At 41.3% G+C, this 18630-nt stretch overlaps 1 protein-coding gene and 1 long non-coding RNA gene across 3 annotated transcripts; both read left to right on the top strand.

Annotated features, from left to right (window-relative positions):
* The first annotated feature begins 6398 nt into the window (after positions 1–6398).
* Positions 6399–7718, top strand: LOC109623298 (PSME3-interacting protein). 2 transcript variants are annotated; one of them, XM_020077798.3, is made up of 5 exons: positions 6399–6550; positions 6608–6732; positions 6799–6897; positions 6969–7129; positions 7194–7718. In XM_020077798.3, exons 2-5 carry the CDS (start codon positions 6636–6638, stop codon positions 7614–7616), a joined length of 780 nt encoding a protein of 259 aa, XP_019933357.2. In that variant the 5' UTR covers positions 6399–6550; positions 6608–6635; the 3' UTR covers positions 7617–7718. The 2 variants fall into 2 exon arrangements, with proteins under 2 accessions (XP_019933357.2, XP_019933358.2); XM_020077799.3 differs by having other exon boundaries at positions 6439–6550; positions 6612–6732.
* Positions 7719–9619: 1901 nt separating this feature from the next.
* Positions 9620–14847, top strand: LOC134284198 (uncharacterized). Its single transcript, XR_009995693.1, has 2 exons — positions 9620–14171; positions 14237–14847. It is a non-coding gene; the product is annotated as an uncharacterized LOC134284198 (long non-coding RNA).
* The last annotated feature ends 3783 nt before the right edge of the window (positions 14848–18630 follow it).

Below are 18630 nucleotides of genomic sequence, written 5' to 3'. Positions count from 1 at the left end.
CAACGATTTTTTTTTATATAAATTTCTTCTCTAGATTTCATCTTGCATGCACTGTTTTTAACACACGCCGTAATTAAATCGGCAATCTCCAATGAATCAGCATTTTCAATCAACTGCCATAATTTAATTGGCAACATTTTTCTCCATCTGGTTGTAATTTGAATCGGCAGCTCAAACATTTTTTTTAAATTTTTGGCCGTAATTGAATCGGCAACACTGAAACCATTCATCATTTTAACCATACAACCGTAATTCAATCGGTTCTTCTTCGTCTTCATGTATCGTGTATCTGTAGATTTTCATCCGTTTATTCGGATCACTGTTTCACAACGATCATAACCCCACTTCATACAAGATACCAATATTCATATATGCAGCTGCCATAATCTTCACATTCAAACATTTTACCCTTGCGACACTAATACACTTTTACGCCAACGGGAATTTTTCTTTCCGTATTGGTATTCCCCCTGCCACACTATCCGCAGCAATATCATTTGATTTTCACACACCCCGCTCTTCCAAACAGCTTTCGCTTCTCTTATATCATCAAGCCGTTGTCACTAATACATCGCTCTTTCCTTTTTTCCTCTCTCACTTATACTTTAATTCCCGATAAATTTTGCTGAAAACAAAATGGCGCCCACATTTTTTTTACCCTTGCGCGTCACTAAATTTTTCATTCTTAATTTTATTTCCAATCCCGCAAAAACTTCACTTCTCTTCCACGCAAAACAATAACCGGCATCAGTATTCCCGCACTCAAAAGCATAACCAGTATCAGCTTGCATTATTTTCACTGTTCAACCGATGCCACAACTGCTGCTCTCTAACATGGCGTCCTTTTTCTCACTTTTTCTCTGATTTCATTTCCCCATTATGCCCATACCGTTTTATTTTCTTAATTCATATTTTTCGGTAACACCAACGCACCTTCGGTTGTTCGCACGCAATTTCACCACACTCCGATTTATTTTCCGCCGTTTTTCACCAGTTTTTCCGTGTTTTTCCTCGTCGCCACGCTCTGTGATAACGTAGGTGATCTACCAAGCCACGACGTCACGGTAGGACTGATCAGTCATCGCGCTGATGATCGAGGTACACGCGCTGTGTGCATTTGTGTTGGTAACATAGACGTTCTTAACAGGGGGTTTATCCCTGTTGGTATAAAGGAATGCTTTTCATATAACGACATCTATCACAGGGCCTAAGTGCAGGATGTTTCTGATAAAGCTCTGTGTTGCGTACAGTTTTAGTACGCTTGATGCTGAGTGGAACTGGTAACCCTAATGAAGAAGTGGAGTGTGAAGCGGCGGCGCTACGGCCGACGGTGGCATTAATCTAATGACTCGGCAGTGTCGTTTAGTTGGTCAACGAGAAAGGAACTGTACTGTGGTTGGGAGGTACGTCTATCCCGAGAACGAACACTATATAAGATATAATAAATATGTATGTATTGTATTTTTAACGAATAATCCCTGGATTTTTCTCCAACTCCGTGCGTTGGACCTAACTTCGGAAGTTTTTATGGCACAAATTTCCCAAATGGAGGAGAACGTGCCTCTGTAGCCGACCTACTGAACTTCGGAAGTGGTGCACTGTATAGCGGACCAGGTTTACTATACAGCGCACCACTTCTGAAGTAGGTCCGACGCATGGATTTGGAGAAAAATCCAACTTCATTAGTCAAAAACTCCGTTTTTCAACTGAATAGGGTCCTAAAATTAAAGACGAAATCTCGTTTATATTGAACAATACGATCAAGCATGGTGTTCTAATCGGAATTGTACTTTACTCGAACTTGGAAAACAAAGGAATAATGAGAAAATTCGAAATAAGTAAAATGGTAAATAGTTCTGCTTTGACATTTGAGGTCAACCTTGTGTGACTGAGCTCGACATTTTTCGCACTGGGATTTCAAAAATGTTCCTATCTGACATACACGGTGAAAAATAATCACTAAAAGTATGTGTTATAAGCTAGGGACGAGACAAAAGGCTAATAAAATAAAAATTATATATTTTCAACTATGGTTAGTAAAAACGTCAAAAAATGAGTAAATATGTACTCTTGAACCATATATTGTGGTTTAAAACAAGAATCCCGATAGGACTTTAGGAGCCTATTGAGAATACCGTCTGATTAGGCCTAGGTCTGTTTGTTTGATTCAGGGGTGTAAGGTCCCACCATAGACTAATTTCAAGACCTCGATGTACCAAAGAAAACATTCAATTTTCAGTGTTCAGTCCGGTACCCAATAAATATTCATTACCGTGTATTTTTTTCCGTGTAAATTGCCTTTTGTGTAAATTATGCTTAGCGTGTTACACCAATCTGACAGCTCTGACAGTAAGGGACTACACATAAATTACGTAAAGTGGGTACCGAGGATTGTTCACAATCTGCGAACTTGACTGCGGAAAAAATCGCGACCATGACGCCGCTGGTCCCACCCTCTACGCCAACCCAAACATGCCCACCTGCGCGCCATCTACTGTTGGTTCTAATTTGTAAACATCCTTTGTTTAATGGTTTAATAAACATCAACATTAGCACAAACATCAGTGTTTTTCTCTCGATTTAGATGCTTATGATCAGTGTTTTCGGTAATTGGCTTCTTTAGTGGTGTTGAGATAATTCCATATTCTGAATCTGCATGCCAAACTGAGCCGAAATCCAAATTTTCACGAATTTTGGTGACCGGGAACCTATTTTAAAATTAGTTTGAAGTTTGTATGGGAGCGATTTGTCGAATCACCCCTCGTCGCATTTTGTACTGGGCGGAGCTGTCAAACAGTTGCCCAGCTGTCAAAAGGTGATTTCAGAAAATCTCTTTGAAACTGAGTTTAGGTACCAAAATTAAGTTCTAAAAATCTGAAAAAAATCATAGTGGCCCAGAAAAAGGTGCTCTTCCGTATAAAATCAAAAAATCAGTACATTTTTCGGAATTTAAAAACCCAATTATCGATATATTTCTTGAGTCATAGTGTTCAATTATCCTTTCATTTGAGAAAAATAACCGCCCAGCCGATTTTCGCTCTTCAAACAAAGCAACAACAAAAACAAGTGAGAGTAGAGGCTAATCATCATATATATAATAGCCCTGTTTGTCTGTCCGGTCCGGTGACTAGCCAACCAGACGCAGCACGCGGGGCGATTCTCACAAAAATAAAATATTTGTCACTTCAATTCTTTTTTACTATCAGATGCAGAGAACAAAACCAGTGACAACCATAGACAACCAGACACAGCATGCGATGAAAAAAATCACAGACAACAGACGTTGAAAATTTTGATTTTTTAAATATTTGACACTCCAATTCTTTTTCACTATCAAATGCAGAGAACAAAACCAGTGACAACCTCAGACAACCAAACACAGCATTTGATGAAAAAATCACAGACAACAGACGTTGAAAATTTTGATTTTTTTTTTAATTTTCGACACTTCAATTCTTTTTCACTATCAAATGCAGAGAACAAAACCAGTGACAACCTTAGACAACCAGACACAGCATGCGATGAAAAAAATCACAGACAACAGACGTTGAAAATTTTGATTTTTTTTATTTTCGACACTTCAATTCTTTTTCACTATCAAATGCAGAGAACAAAACCAGTGACAACCTCAGACAACCAGACACAGCATGCGATGAAAAAATCACAGACAACAGACGTTGAAAATTTTGATTTTTTTTTTTAATATTTGACAATTCAATTCTTTTTCACTATCATATGCAGAGAACAAAACCAATGACAACATTAGACAACCAGACACAGCATTTGATGAAAAATCACAGACAACAGACGTTTGATTTTGATTTTTTTTAATTTTCGACACTTCAATTCTTTTTCATTATCAAATGCAGAGAAAAAAACCAGTGACAACCTTAGACAACCAGACAAAGCATTTGATGAAAATATCACACACAAGAGGCGTTGAAAATATTGATTTTTCTAAAATAATTTAACACTTCAATACTATCAGATGCAGAGAACAAAACCAGTGACAACATTAGACAACCAGACACAGCATTTGATGAAAAAATCACAAACAACAGACGTTGAAAATTTTGATTTTTTTTTTAATTTTCGAAACTTTAATTCTTTTTCACTATCAAATGCAGAGAACAAAACCAGTGACAACCTTAGACAACCAGACACAGCATTTGATTAAAAAATCACAGACAACAGACGTTGAAAATTTTGATTTTTTTTTAATGCAGAAAAGAATCTGTCACTCTTAGACAACCAAATGCAGCAGTTGCTGGAAATGACACAGAATGCCCTGTTTGTCTGTCCGGTAACTTCACCGAAGTTTTTCAGATGTAAATATACGCTGCATTGAAATCATCAAATAAAAAAATATTCAAAACGAAGGAAAATGTAATGCTTACTTTATTCAAGATCTACATGCGTGAATAACACATGAACCGTTTATATTGAACAAAAAAAAAACACTTGCCACGGGCGCTACTGCGTCCACAAATAAACTAGTATTTCATAATGGTGAAAACAGAACAACACTGATTTTTTCGAAATGAAATTTTTCAATCTTATATGCTGAATATTATAATCTTTATGTTCAAATCACATACTGACTTGCTTTTAGCTTGATGAAACGGTATTAAATTTAGTTTTGTAATCGAAAATTGGGTTCTTTAGGGGTATCCAGATTATTTCATAATCAGATTCTCCGCCCAAAAATTAGTCGAAATCCAAAATTTCATAATTTTTGGAGTGCGGGAACTATTTTTAAAATGCATTTAAAGTTTGTATGAAGAAATTTTTTTGTTCGGGTCGAACTGTCATTTTAACGATTGAACTGTCATTCTATCCACAAAAATCAAAACTGTTATGTTAATTTAACCATCAAAACAAAGGTATTGAAATCCAATAAAATCAAGTTATACTCAGAAAAATGAGCTCTTTCGATTAGGCTATAGAAAATAGCAATATTTTATTCACTAAACAACCCAATTGTACTTTTCTTGTTTGGTAGTTACGTCTTTTTACTGGTTCTAAAACATGATAGAGGGTAGGCGAAATTTGTTCCCAGTTGACAGTCAGCTTACACCCCTGGTTTGAGATTAGTTGGTCGTATTCACACGCTCGTTGAAAACTACTCTAAAATGAGTAGAATTCGACTCACTTTGGTACAAAGTGGAACAGCTCAAGAGAGAGTAATGAGCAGTTACTCATTTTAGAGTAAAATTAGATTTTCTTCAAATTAGAGTAGCTTTTACTCACTTTTATTTTACATGAATTTAGCAAACTGAGTCGATTTCTACTCACTTTTGTAGATTTATTTAGGTTCTTCTTTTTTTTATTTTCTAACAGAAAAATAGCAATTTCGTAATAAAAAAAGTAAAATAAACATTTTATTTGTACATAAAACTATTTTACAAATCTTGCACTTAATACTAAACTAAATGCGATAAATATTTACAATCCACTTGAGCCATAAATTTATCTGGTCTGGATGCTACCTAAGTTCTCCCATGTGATGGTTCCTTGGATGGTTCCTACTCCGTTCAGCTTTTGCCTCGGCTTTTGCTGATTATCATCGGCATCTAATCCACCTGTTGTAACAGGAAGCTCCACGGTCAACAGCCCCAGCACTATATCGATCAGCTGCCAGAAGCCTCTTTCCAAAAAGGAAGTTCCCGGGATTCGTAGCCCTAGACGGTAAATGGTGGTTTTGAAAATCTAGTTTAGAAGTTACATCTCGAGTTTGTCAAATTAATAATATCCATACTTACTTTTCAAACTCACATTTTCTACCGATGTTTCAAGAATTTAGCGGTAAAATGCACTACATTTATCTCACAAAGTTCGAAAATATTTAAAATAGCTTAACCCTGGCAAAAGTTTTTCCAAATTCTTCTAAGATATTTCCGTTAGAGTGAGTGGAATAAATTTTGAGACTACTCATAAGTGAGTAAAAGGCTAATTTTGACAAACAGAGTAGAAATCAACTCACTTACGAAAAACACTGTCACTCACTTTTGACATTTTTTTGAAAAGTTTGCAACTGAGTAGAAATCTACTCATTTTTGAGTAGATTTCAACGAGCGTGCACGGCTATAGGCCACTGCATGGAATTCTTTCCTTCTCTTTCACTCTTACAGAGACTTTGGAAACAACAAGGCCAAGAAACGTCAAAATCCCATACAAAATCAAAACAATGCAGTGCCCTATGGTCCACTGCACGAATTTATTCTGGCCTGCTTACTCTCACACGAAATTTGACGTTTGAGAGGTGCCGACACCGCTCAAACGTCAAATTTCGTGTGAGAGTAAGCAGGCCAGAATAAATTCGTGCAGTGGACCATTGCCTCTAATTTTCATACCTCCACTAAAATCGATAACGCTTGTAACGTCTTGCGCAAAACAAAAGAAATGTCAAAAAGAAAATCACAACACAAACATTTTGTGTGATTTTGCCAAAAAATCTGATCCTCCTGCTGAAAAAAGTTTAATTAAAAGAAAGGTTTGTGGTTTAAAAATCAATAACTTTGGTATCAGTTCATCACAAATCGTTCCTAGGGTATGTATTTGCTTGTAATTGATCGAAAGAATGACTAAACAATCTTATCTTTACCAGACAGCAACGATCACAAACGCCAGCAAGCATGAGCAGTGGATTCGTGACCGAAGCGGAACTAGCCGAAGCCAGACGCATCCGGCAGGAAGAATGGGAAAAGGTCCGCACAGCAGACCAACCGATGGGTAAGCATTTTTCAATTGAGAATCTTGTGAAATATTTACACTTGCGTTCGGTTTGTCGAATTACAGAGGCACCGGAAGAGGAATACGATTCCCGCTCGCTTTTCGAACGGCTGCAGGAACAGAAACAGAAAAAGGACCTCGAGTACGAGGAAGCGCACAAGCTTAGTAAGGCGGAGGACCGGTCAGCTAGGTGGGTCTAACCGGGTTGGCTAACACCAGCTTCGTTGTATTTGTAGAAAACATGATCAAAGGGCTGGACGATGACGAGGTGGAATTCCTCGATCTGGTGGACAAGAACAAGATGAACGCCGAACGGAAGGCACAGCTGGAGGAGGCCAAAGAAATGAACGAGTTCCGACAGAAGGTGGCCTCGCTGCAGGAAAAGCGAATGGATGAGGTAAGGGGCGGCGCTTGAGCTCCACGGAGACCGTTCGTTAGGTTTTACTTGATTTTTGTTGTAGCAAATTCAACAGCAGATATCGAAACCGAAGCCAGTCAAAGCCCCGATCGTGTCCAACCGATTGTCACAGAAAAAGATCCTTGCCGGGGTGGTTGTCCCAAAGCGAAAGCGTGAGGAAGAAACGGTTGTCAAACCAGCAGAACAAACCGCAACAAATGGGGAGAAGAAGGGCAGTATCCCGTCAGAAGCGGTCACGCCCACTGGAAGTAACACAGACGACATGGCCAAGCCTGAAAATTGCACATCCAGCAGCAGCAACAAAAAATTGAAGAGCGGTGCTATGCAGGTCATTGGCATCTTGCCGGGGTTGGGATCCTATCGGGAGTCGACCGATTCGGAGGAAAGCAGCAGCGATTGCGACTGCGATGCCGGTCACTACGATTGGGTTGGACGGAAGATTACCAAGAAGGTGGAAGAGAAGTAAGAGCAGGATGCGTGAGTTTTGGGTGGGAAACTGCGCAGCATGCGACTGTGGAAGGGCGAGAAATATAGGTTAAGCATTGAAATGAAGTTCTTAAATATTTAAGCTTTGGTGGTTAATACTTTAATTTATTCGAACGATCATAGGTCTTTTTACACCTACCAGCATGTATTTTGTTTTAGCCGCATTCACCACCAGTCCGACCTTTGCTGCTGCACGTTTCAGCCGGGTGTACTGTTCTGCCACCGTTCCAAATGTTCTAGCCAATCCATGTCATCCGCAAAACAGACAAATTGGCTGGATTTCGTGAAGACCGTACCCCGGCTGTTGAGACCGGCTCGTCGCATAACACCTTCCAGGGCAATGTTGAATAGTAGGCAGGAAGTCCATCACCTTGTCGTAGTCCCCGTCGAGATTCAAATGAACTGGATAGCTCCCCCGAAATCCTTACGCTGTTCTGCACATGCTCTTATCAGTTTGGTAAGCTTCCCGGGAAAGCTGTATTCGTCCATGATTTTCCATAGCTCTGTGCGGTCGATACTGTCGTATGCCGCTTTGAACTTTAAAGTTTGAAGTCGATGAACAGGTGGTGCGTGGGGACCTGGTATTCACGGCATTTCTGGAGAATTTGCCGTACGGTGAAGATCTGGTCCATTGTCGACCGGCCGTCAATGAAAGCGGCTTGGTAACTTCCCACGAACTCATTTACTTTAGGTGAAAGACGACGGAAGATGATCTGGGATATCACTTAGTAGGCGGCATTCAAAATGGTGATTGCTCGAAAATTCTCACACATTAACTTGTCGCCTTTCTTGTGGATGGGACAAATTATCCTTTTTGTGAATATTACGCAACTCACTATAACAATCCGTTTCCGACATTCTTAGCAAACTGCAGTAGAATCACTTGGCATGATACGGGATCTTGTAATACAGGCGACTGGCGCCACCAAAGCTCCACTCCTCAATGAGGCAGCAACACACTCACTGTCTCGTCATGATGATTGCTGTCATCGATGCTTACTAGGGGAAGGACATGCAAGGGAATATCACTAATCATTATTCACACCCCACACTTTCCTTCCACTCCTCCGGTAGCTGTTCGGTCGAAATCACAAGGCAAAAGTCGTCCATATATCGTTTCTTAATTGCACGCTTCTGAGCTGAGAAAATAACAAGTGAATGTAACTCGTTGCAAAAGAGTGTTCCCATCCCTGGCTGCGATACCGTCCTCCTTGGTGTATGGCATCCTTAACTTCCCTCAGCGTGGGAGTTGCTTCGTTCCCGTCTTCTGCTGCACCATTTCCTCCGCTGCCTTGATCTCCCGTGCCTACATTCTCTTTCCCATTCAGGTGCTCGTCGAAGTGCTGCTCCACCTTTCGATCACGTCACGTTTGTCCGTCAGGAGGCTCCCGTCCTTATCCGTGCAGATTTCGGCTAGCGGCACGTAGCCTTTGCGGTACTTTGTGGCAAGCGTTGAGCTTGTGGTAGAACTTACGTGTTTCTTGTGAACGGTACAGCGATTCCATTTCCTCGCACTCCGCTTCTTCCAGGCGGCGCTTTTCTCCCGGAAGAAACGGGTCTGCTGCTTCCGCTTCTGTCTGTATCGCTCCACATTATGTCGGGTTCCATGCCGCAGCATTACCGCCCGCGCTGCGTCTTTCTCTTCCAGAACCGCTCTGCACTCCTCGTCGAACCAATCGTTTCGTCGCCGCCGTTCTACGTACCCGATAGTGCTCTCAGCTGCGTTGTTGATGGCTGCTTTGACTGTACTCAAGCAGTCCTCTAGAGGGGCCACATCGAGCACACTCTCGTCCGACAACGCCGCCTCTAGATTCTGCGCGTATGCGGTGGCGACATCCGGTTGCTTCAGTCGCTCTAGATCGTATCGGGGCGGCCGCCGGTACTGTACATTGTTAATAATGAAGAGTTTTGGGCGCAGTTGACCCATCACCAGGTAGTGATTATTCGGTGCAAAAGTGCTACACTGCGGTGTAGCACTACACTGAGAGAATTTTCCATATTGGGTTTATGTGTCACCTGATATAGATTTTTGCAATTAGAAACTAAATATAAACATTATGTGTATGACACATATACGAGGATGAACTTCGCCGTTATTAAAATTATGTGTCGAGTATATAAATGACAGAATGATCAAATATTAATGTTATGATCCCATCGTATATAGTTTTTATTAGTGTTTCCAATTATTTTTACTGCTTCTCTTTTGTTTTATGTATAGTTGGAGGTTAGTTCCCTTTGCTTTATTGATAAATTGATAAAATAACTATAGACATATTATTGATAATATTGTATATTTCTGGCGTTCGATTAGAATAGGTCGTATGTTTCCTGTGATTCTTATGTTGATAGGACCTATTCAAATCGAACGCCAGATTTATTTAAAGAAGTTTCTACATGAAGTGCGGACCGTCGGTAGTAGGTATTGCTATAAATCTCGAGAAAAAAATAACACTTTTAATCAAGCTGCAAATACGCCGTGCCTTGCTTCCAATAGACCATTCCCGTCAAAAATTTTTATGTGCTCTACGGCTTTCTGATAATTTATTGAGTAAACTTTCCCAAGGAACCCATATGTTTTGAAGGCTCTAACTATTGAAAAACAATGAAAAACCTGCGAAGTAGCACTTTTCCCCACAGTCTCCTATATTTTATTTCACCCCAATTTCCGCCAGACCCCTTTCTCCTCTATGGATCGACCGCAGTGCTGTGGTGAGTTTCTGATGCGAACTGTCAGACTTTTGTTATTGTTTTGATTTAGTGCAAATCGGCTCCGGAGGTTCCGAAAATTCCAATAATTATTGGAAATCATGAAGACTTAAAGACACTTTGTGTCTAAGAAGCGGTGACGAGCACATCCCGCGGATCCCTCTAAGCGACCAGTCACTGAACGAGGACACAAATTTGCCATAATTGGTGTCGCAGTATCAAATTAAGCACTGTTTTTAGCTTGTCACCGGTGCACTCGGTCCGGCTTGTTCGAGATGAGGACGAGTAGACCGCGTTCCACCAGGAGATGGGAACAGGAAAGCATCTTTGGATACCGGGATCTGCAGATTGACGTATGCTTTGCGTCCAGTTACTATATTTAAACATACATTTGGAAAAGGTTGATGTTTGCTCAGGCAGGAGTAAAAGCCGACGACGTGGAAAAAGTTCTCGCGGAAATTGTAAATACAAAAAAGTGGTCAAAGTTAAACCCGATTCGTTCGGAGAGAAGGTCGACGAGTTCCAAATTGGTGCCGGGACAACGGACGGCGGCGCCACTTGAACGTTCGAGCTTTACGTCAATGACTTCCAACGAAAGGGAAATCGTGAAATTCCACTCGACATCGGAGTTACCCGCAGTTCATCAGGCCGCCTCCATTCCAGAAACTAGCCATTACCTCCCACTTGATCGCAAACACGATTTTCAAGTACATTATAGGTACTTCTCGGATTGTACCGAAGGAGAACGTTGCCGACATCACCTACGAGAAACCGACGTGGTCCAGCCCATCCGATCGGTGGCAGCGCTGTATGGTCCTGCCGTCGTTTGATAAGGAACGGCTGCCAGCCAGATTCTCGAAGAGCATGCTACTGGATGCCAAGGTGTGAGCAGAGCTTTCAGTATTTCCTCGTCGTTGGAAGATCATCATGCTGGTTACAAGGAAGTGGAACAATGCTACCATCAGTTGTGGAAGAAAATGAATTCATTCCGAGTAAGCGCAGTGCACTTCAGATACACTTCTTTTCCTTTAGAGGATTCTATTATATCTCATTTGTTTCGTTTAAATATTATAAGGATGTTTTTTTCAACTAATGCCTGATTGCGTTTATTTTTAATCGGATGACTCACCTTAAATGTAGGTAGTAGGGTATATGGTAATTTTTCTTAATTAGAACTGTTCACTACAAGCATCGATCTAGATTAAATAAGCCTAAGAAATACTAATATATAGAAGTTTGCGAATTGAGTGGCTAATTTCAAAAGACGACATCTTGCAACATTAGACGACATGATGAACCTCGAAATTTCGTAGTAAGGAATCGATCAAAAACTTTCTCGAGCGATTCCTTTCGAACACGGAACTGGGCTTTAAAAAAGAAGCAACAAATTTCAGAAGTAAATATGCGAAGCCTTACCTCACCTTACTATTTGAGAGAAAATGGAAAACCTAACTATTTGAAAATATTTAGCACTGAAAATAATTATTCATGAACCTCTGTAACTTTCCTTGAGGTTTAAGAAAGAAGTTACAAATTCCAAAAGTAAATACGTGACACCTTGCTATTTGAGGACACACTCAGAAATAAGGATATTCATGAAATGACTATTTTTCATTCATTTCATAACTTAATCGCATTTATGCATTAAGATTTCAAAGAAAAAGATTCTCAGTGCATATATCTTATAGTTAGAATTCATAAATTAATTAAAGTAAGAGAATGTGTAATTTTTAGACTCCTGTACGGTGGCAACTTACAATAAAAGCGCCGCAGTTATAGATTCTGTTTAGAACTGTACTTTCCGATTTTGTTAAAAATTTTCAAGTTTGTATATTTATTAAGTAATATTTGTAAAACTATTAGTGTAACTCCAGAAGTTCCGCATAAGGGATGCAGTGCAGTCTTACGTGAGTAAAATAAATCGGCCCCTTCATTTTACGTTACCACGAAGATTATCCTTATCCCATATTTAATTACATTATATCCTTTGCAGAGCACCAGATTGACACCGTGGACAGGTTCCTTTTGGTGGCTCAGGATGTGGATTTGCCAAATCGGAACATTATTTGTGGGCCAGGATACTCATCATAGAGCCCATCAGGTTATGGGAAGTTAAGGATTCTCAGCAGAACCAGTAGAAAGTGGAAATATTGAACTTTGTCAAAATGATTCATTTTTTTTATAATATAAATTTATTATTAAGCTTGAAACGCTTCATGTTGAAATTTAGCTGCTAATTCACCGATTTAATATATTGAAATGAAATTCCTAAAGAAAAGCGAAATTTTACTTATATTTATACATAAAATGCATAAAATTTAGAAAATATTACAAGGAACAACTTTTTTAAAAAGTACTAAAAAATATGCATTCTGAAAACTAAATGGTATATAGTTTTGCTCAACTAATTCATATTTAGTCAGTTAATGCATGAACCCAGTCGAACCGCAATTTTGCATAGAAAATATTCATTAATGACTTTATTTATTTCTGAGTGCATAGTGAACTCAACTGAAATTTATTAGTACAAACAATTTCTCTGTAACTTCTTGTTCTTTGTGGCTCGACGTTCCCACTGGAACATGGCCTACCTCTCTTCAACTTCTTTGAGCATTTCCACAGTTATAAATTGAGGGGCTTTCTTTGCCTGCCAATGCATGAATTTGTATATTGTGAGGCATAAGCACCACGATCAGGCATGAGAATGAGACTTTTTTCTGTTTACCGTTCATCGATACTAGCAGTAAAATAAAAACAAAACAACGGCAGCACCAATACCATCAGACGCCGCGCCGACGGCAGTCACGCAGACGCTTGATGGTTTTCGCTTCCCCACGAAAATATTTATGAGCAGTCAAGCTGAGGCGGGTGATTGCGAAAAATGTCAAATATTTTCAACTGCTAATAACTCACTTGTTTTGATAGATAATTTAAATCGGTTTGCACAAATAACTAGAGCACACTCCTAGCTTTGTGATGCATGTAAAGAAGTGTGTCTAGAAGCGGTTTGAAACGCAGAAAAATGCGAAAATGGGAGAGCCAGAAATTTTTGTCGTCGTTGTGCTCGAGTACTGGCGCTCTCGCGCTTGGAAACCGTTTCGAGGAAGAAGGCTGCAGGAAAAAAAATGTTATGACATTTATTTTTCGAACAGTTTGAGTTTGGCTGGGCTTGTGATGTTCGTGTGGAAAAATGTCAAATGTACAGCCGGTTACCGTTTTTTCCAGTATTGCTTTTTTCACTGAAAATTTTCCTTACTTCGCTGAACAACATGACGTTTTCTTCCAGCGAAGGCTTACGCGATACAGAAAATCGCTGAATTTCACACTAACACTGCAGAAAATCTGTCAAGAATAACTCAATACACATGCATTTTCAGCGAAAAGATCTATTTGCGTGACAACAATCCACTCACATGCCTACCGGGCGGCCGCCGTCAAATATCAGGATTGCCAACTGTTCGGCGACTGCTGTCAGTTTTCTTTGTCGCCGAATCTGGCGCTGGGTCTTCGGCGCGGAAACCCAAAGGTGGGAATAAAATGTTGGGGTTTGCGCGCAATACATTTCCCATCCCTGACCACGATGCACTTCTGCTCGGCGTGTGACGTGACAAAAGTCGTGTCGCATGTGTCACCCGATTCCCGTAGGCGGATGCGGTGACAAGAGTCGGTGTGGGTGAACACCGATGAACTCTCACCGCATTCCCACAGTCGCTTCAGATCGACAAATGTCGCATTCAAGTGACGTTTGAATGTGAGATTTGTCGTAACCTCGGGAGGTGTCGACAGCTCAACCAGAACGAGTTAAAACATAAATAAATTGACATCGGTAAGTGTTTTTTTTATAAACTTAGCCCAATTCAGTTAGTTTTAGATACATATGATTTTTTACAGACGGAACGGTGTATCGATCAACCGGATGCCGGCGAACGTGGGTACCAAAAATTCGCTTTGCGTATAGTCATCCCACCATCGCGAAGGACAACTATACGTTTTAGTCAAACGAAAAACACCGGAACATTTGAGGTGAACTCGGCGTCGTGGTGCACAAACCGAGAGGAGTAGGCCCGTTCTGCGCCAAGCAGTTTCCAGCATGAACTAAGGGAAGCTCGGATTTCGGCAACAGGTTTAGGAGCAACAGGAAGGATCACATGGACCCATTCCATCCGAAGATATCGATGATCGTGTCGTCAGTTCACAATCGGAGGGAAAGGGTAATGCCGCTAGGGATGATCGAATACCGTGATTAGGATGACGAAGGAGAGTCCCAGAAATAGCGCGTCCCTATGGAATTTGAAATTTGAACGCACCAAGAATATCGTTTAAGAAGCATCCGCTTGTGGAAACTAAGGCTTTTACGAAGCTGGAGAGTATTTAGAAGATGGACCTTAAATGGAAATTAGTCGCTCGTGGAGCTGAGTTGATTAGTTTAGTTGTGTAATTGTGACATGTATTTGAGAAGCGCAAAATAAATAATTTAGGATACTTTTGTATTTGTGTAAATACTCCGCAATCGCATTACTAATGTTGGCAATTTTGAGTTCATATTTGGAAGTTTAATTTAAAAAATAATTTAACTGAAAATTCTCCTAAATATTCTGCTGGTTGGACTTGGACTATTTGGGCAGAGGGACCAATTTTGGACACTTGCCGCTATAACTCATCCAATTTCAAAACAAATGATTTCAATTTTTGTACATGCTAGATACTGTACGTATCTCATCGTGTCCCAAAAATCAAGTGAATTGGTTAAAACCTGACTGAGTTATAGCAGCAAGTGCCCAAAATAGGTCCCCTGCCCAAATGGTCTAAAACAATATTTGGATTCTTTCAGAAATTTCACTAGCTATTCCATCTTCAAAAATTTCTCTAGGATTTCTTCAAAAATTTCTCAAGGAATGCCTGATTAGATTCTCTAGAAATTTTTGCTGGGATTGCAGAAGAAACACCTTCGAGGATTCCTCCATGAATTTCGCCTGGGATTTCTCCAAGAAGTCCACCTGATGTTCCCCCCTTGGTTCCCCCAGGAGTTTCTCCTGTGATTCCTTCAGGGATTTCTACAAGAATTTCTTCATGCATTCTTCCAGTGATTTCTTAAAGAAGACCATATATTGCATATTGCATGGTGCGAATTAGCAATTACCGGAACTCCTGGAGCGATAGCCGGAGGAACTTTTGAAGCAATACCCGAAGAAATTCAATGAGTAATTCCCGCAGGAACCTTTGGTGCAATTACCAGAGAAACTCCTGGAGTAATTCCCGCAGGAACTCCTGGAGCAATTCCCCGAGGAACTTCTCGAGAAATTCCCGGAACCCCAGGTGCGATTCCCAGAAGAACTCGGAGGAACCCCTGGAGCAATTCTTGGAGGAACCCCTGGAGCAAAATCTGGAAGCAGTTCTGAAGAAATTCCCGCAGAAACTCATGGAGCAATTCCCGGAGGAACTCCTAGAGGAATTACCGGAGGAACTTCTGGAACAATTTATGAAGGAATCCGTGGAGCAAGGCTCGGAGGAACTCACGGAGCAACTCCTGGAGCAATTCTCAGAGAAACTCATAGCGCAAATCCCGAAGGAACTCCTGGAGTAATTTCCTTGAGCAATTTTCGTAGGAACGTTTGGAGCAACTACCGGAGAAGCCCTTAGAGCAATTCCCAGAAGAACTCCTGGAGCATTTACCGGAGGAACTTTTGGAGAAATCTCCGAATGATTCCATGAGGAAATTCCGGAGCAACTAACGGAGAAGCTCTCGGAGTAATTCCCGGAGGAACTTCAGAAGAAATTCCCGAAGGGACTCCCGGAGCAATTCCCGGAACTCCTGGAACAATTTCCAGAAGAACTCCTGGAGTAATTACCGAAGGAAGTCCAGGAACAATTCCGGAGGAACTTCTGGGACAATTTACAAAGTAATCACTGGAGCAACACTCGAAGAAATTCCTGGAGCAACTAACAGAGGAACTCCAAGAGCAATTCTTGGAGGAACTCACGGAGCAACTCCTGGAGCAGTTCCCGGAGGAGCTCATGGAATAAATTCCCCGGAGGAAATCCTTGAGCAATTCGCGGATCCCTTGGAGCTATTCCCAGAAGAACTCCTGGAGCAATTACCGGAGGAACTTCTGACGCAATTCCCGAAGGAACTCCATATGAAAATCCCGGAGGAACTTCTGGAGAAATTCCCGGAGGAACCCCTGGAGTAATTCCCAGAGAAAGTCCTGGAACAATTTCCGGAGGGTTTTCTGGGACAATTTACGCAGGAATCCTTGGAGCAACGCTCGAAGGAACTCACGAAGCAACTCCTGGGGGAACTCCCGGAGAAACTCAAGGAGTAAAACCACGAGGGACTCCTGGAATAATGGAGGAACTCCATGTGCAATTCCCGAAAGAACTTTTTGAGCAATTACCGGAGGAAATCCTGAAGTAATTCTCACAGGAACTACTGGATCAATCACCGGAGGAACTCCTAGAGCAATTCCTGAATGAACTCCTCGAGCAATTCCCGGAATTACTGGAGTGATCCCCAGAAGAACTCCTGAAGCATTCACTGGAGGAACTTCTGAAGCAATACCCGAAGGCACTCTATGAGCAAAACCCGGAAGAACTCCTGGAGTTATTTCCCTCGGAAGTCCTGGAGCGATTCTCGGAGAATACCTGAATACCCGTAATTACAATTACGGGTATTCAGTGATTACCGGAGGGAGTTCAGGAACAATTTCCAGAGGGACTTTTAGGACAATTTACGGAGGAATCCCTGGAGCAACGCTCGAAGGAACTCCTGGAGTAATTGACGGAGGAACTCATGGAGCAAATCCCGGAGGAACTCATGGAATAATTTCCGGTGGAACGCCTTGAATAATATCCGGAGGCACTCCGGGAGCAATTCCTGAAAGAACTCACGGAACAACTCCTGGAGCAATTCTTGAAGGATCTCGTGGAGCAAATCCCGGAGGAGCTCCTGGAATAATTTTCGGAGGAACTCCTGGAATGAATTCCGGAGAAACTCCATAAGAAATTCCCGAAGGCTATTGGAGCAATTACCGGAGGAACTCCTGGAGCAATTCCCGGAGAAAAACCTGAAGCAATTTCCGAAGGAACTCCATGAGCAAATCCCGGAGGAAGTTCTGGAGCAATTCCCAGAGGAACTCCTGAAGTAATTCCCAGAGGAACTCCTGAAGTAATTCCCAGAGGAACTCCTGAAGTAATTCCCAGAGGAACTCCTGAAGTAATTCCCAGAGGAACTCCTGAAGTAATTCCCAGAGGAACTCCTAGAGCAATTCTCGGAAAGACTCCTGAAGAAATTCCCTGGAGCAATTACCGGAGGAAGTCCTGGAACAATTTCCGGAGGATTTTCTTAGACAATTTATGGAGGAACCCCTGGAGCAACGCTCAAATTCACGAAGCAACTCCTGGAAGAATTCCCGGAGGAACTCATGGAGCAAATCTTGGAGAAACCCTGCAATAATTTCCCAATGAGCTCCATGAGCAATTCCCGAAAGAATTCCTCTAGCAATTCCCGAAATTCTTGAGTGATTCCCAGAAGAACTCCAGGAACATTCACCGGAGGAACTTCTGAAGTAATTCCCGGCGGAACTCCTGGAGCAATTCTCGGAGGAACCCCTGGAGCAATACACGGCAGAACTCCTAAAGAAATTCCCGCAGGAACTCCTGGAACAATTACTCCTGAAGCAACTTACGCAGGAACTCCGGGAGCAATTTTTGGAACAAATCCCAGAAGAAGTCGTGGAATAATTTCCAGAGGAACTCCATGAGCAAATCCGATCTTAGAACGCTTGGAGCGATTCCCAGAAGAACTCCTGGAGTCGGTAATTGCTTCTGAACTTCTGAAACAATTACCAAAGGAACTCCATGAGCACATCTTAGAGTAATTCCTAGTGGGACTACAGGGGGGATTCCGGAAGAAGCAACTGGAATGCTCGAAGGAATTCTAGTCAAATTCCTATAAAAAAATTCCGTTGGAAATCTTGGAGGCATTTGCACCGAAGTTTCTGGAAGAATTCAAACATCTGGAAGAATCCTCGGTGGTATTACTGGAGGATTTCACAATGGGATTCCTTAAGAAACTCCCAGTGGAACTCTTGGAAAAATTCCCTACAATATTCTTGGAGGAATCCTCTAAAGAGCTTCTAGAGCAATTGCCTTTTCCGGCTGTTTCCGGAATCACTAGTATTTTCTTGAATTTCGTGATCATTCTTTTTCCAAATATCATTGACAAGTTAGAAGTTAGAATTTGGAACAAACACCGGTGGAACCGTGCAGAATTTGGTCTATTTAGA

The sequence above is a fragment of the Aedes albopictus genome, chromosome 3 (assembly GCF_035046485.1).
Source record: "Aedes albopictus strain Foshan chromosome 3, AalbF5, whole genome shotgun sequence".
Classification (NCBI taxonomy): domain Eukaryota; kingdom Metazoa; phylum Arthropoda; class Insecta; order Diptera; family Culicidae; genus Aedes; species Aedes albopictus.
This window is presented reverse-complemented; position numbering and strand designations above follow the sequence as displayed.

Coding starts and splice junctions, on each gene's coding strand:
- LOC109623298 (XM_020077798.3), top strand. CDS start 6,636: ATGAGCAGTGGATTCGTGACCGAAGCGGAACTAGCCGAAGCCAGACGC. Junction 6,733..6,798: donor CACAGCAGACCAACCGATGG/GTAAGCATTTTT, acceptor GTCGAATTACAG/AGGCACCGGAAGAGGAATAC. Junction 6,898..6,968: donor CGAGGAAGCGCACAAGCTTA/GTAAGGCGGAGG, acceptor TTGTATTTGTAG/AAAACATGATCAAAGGGCTG.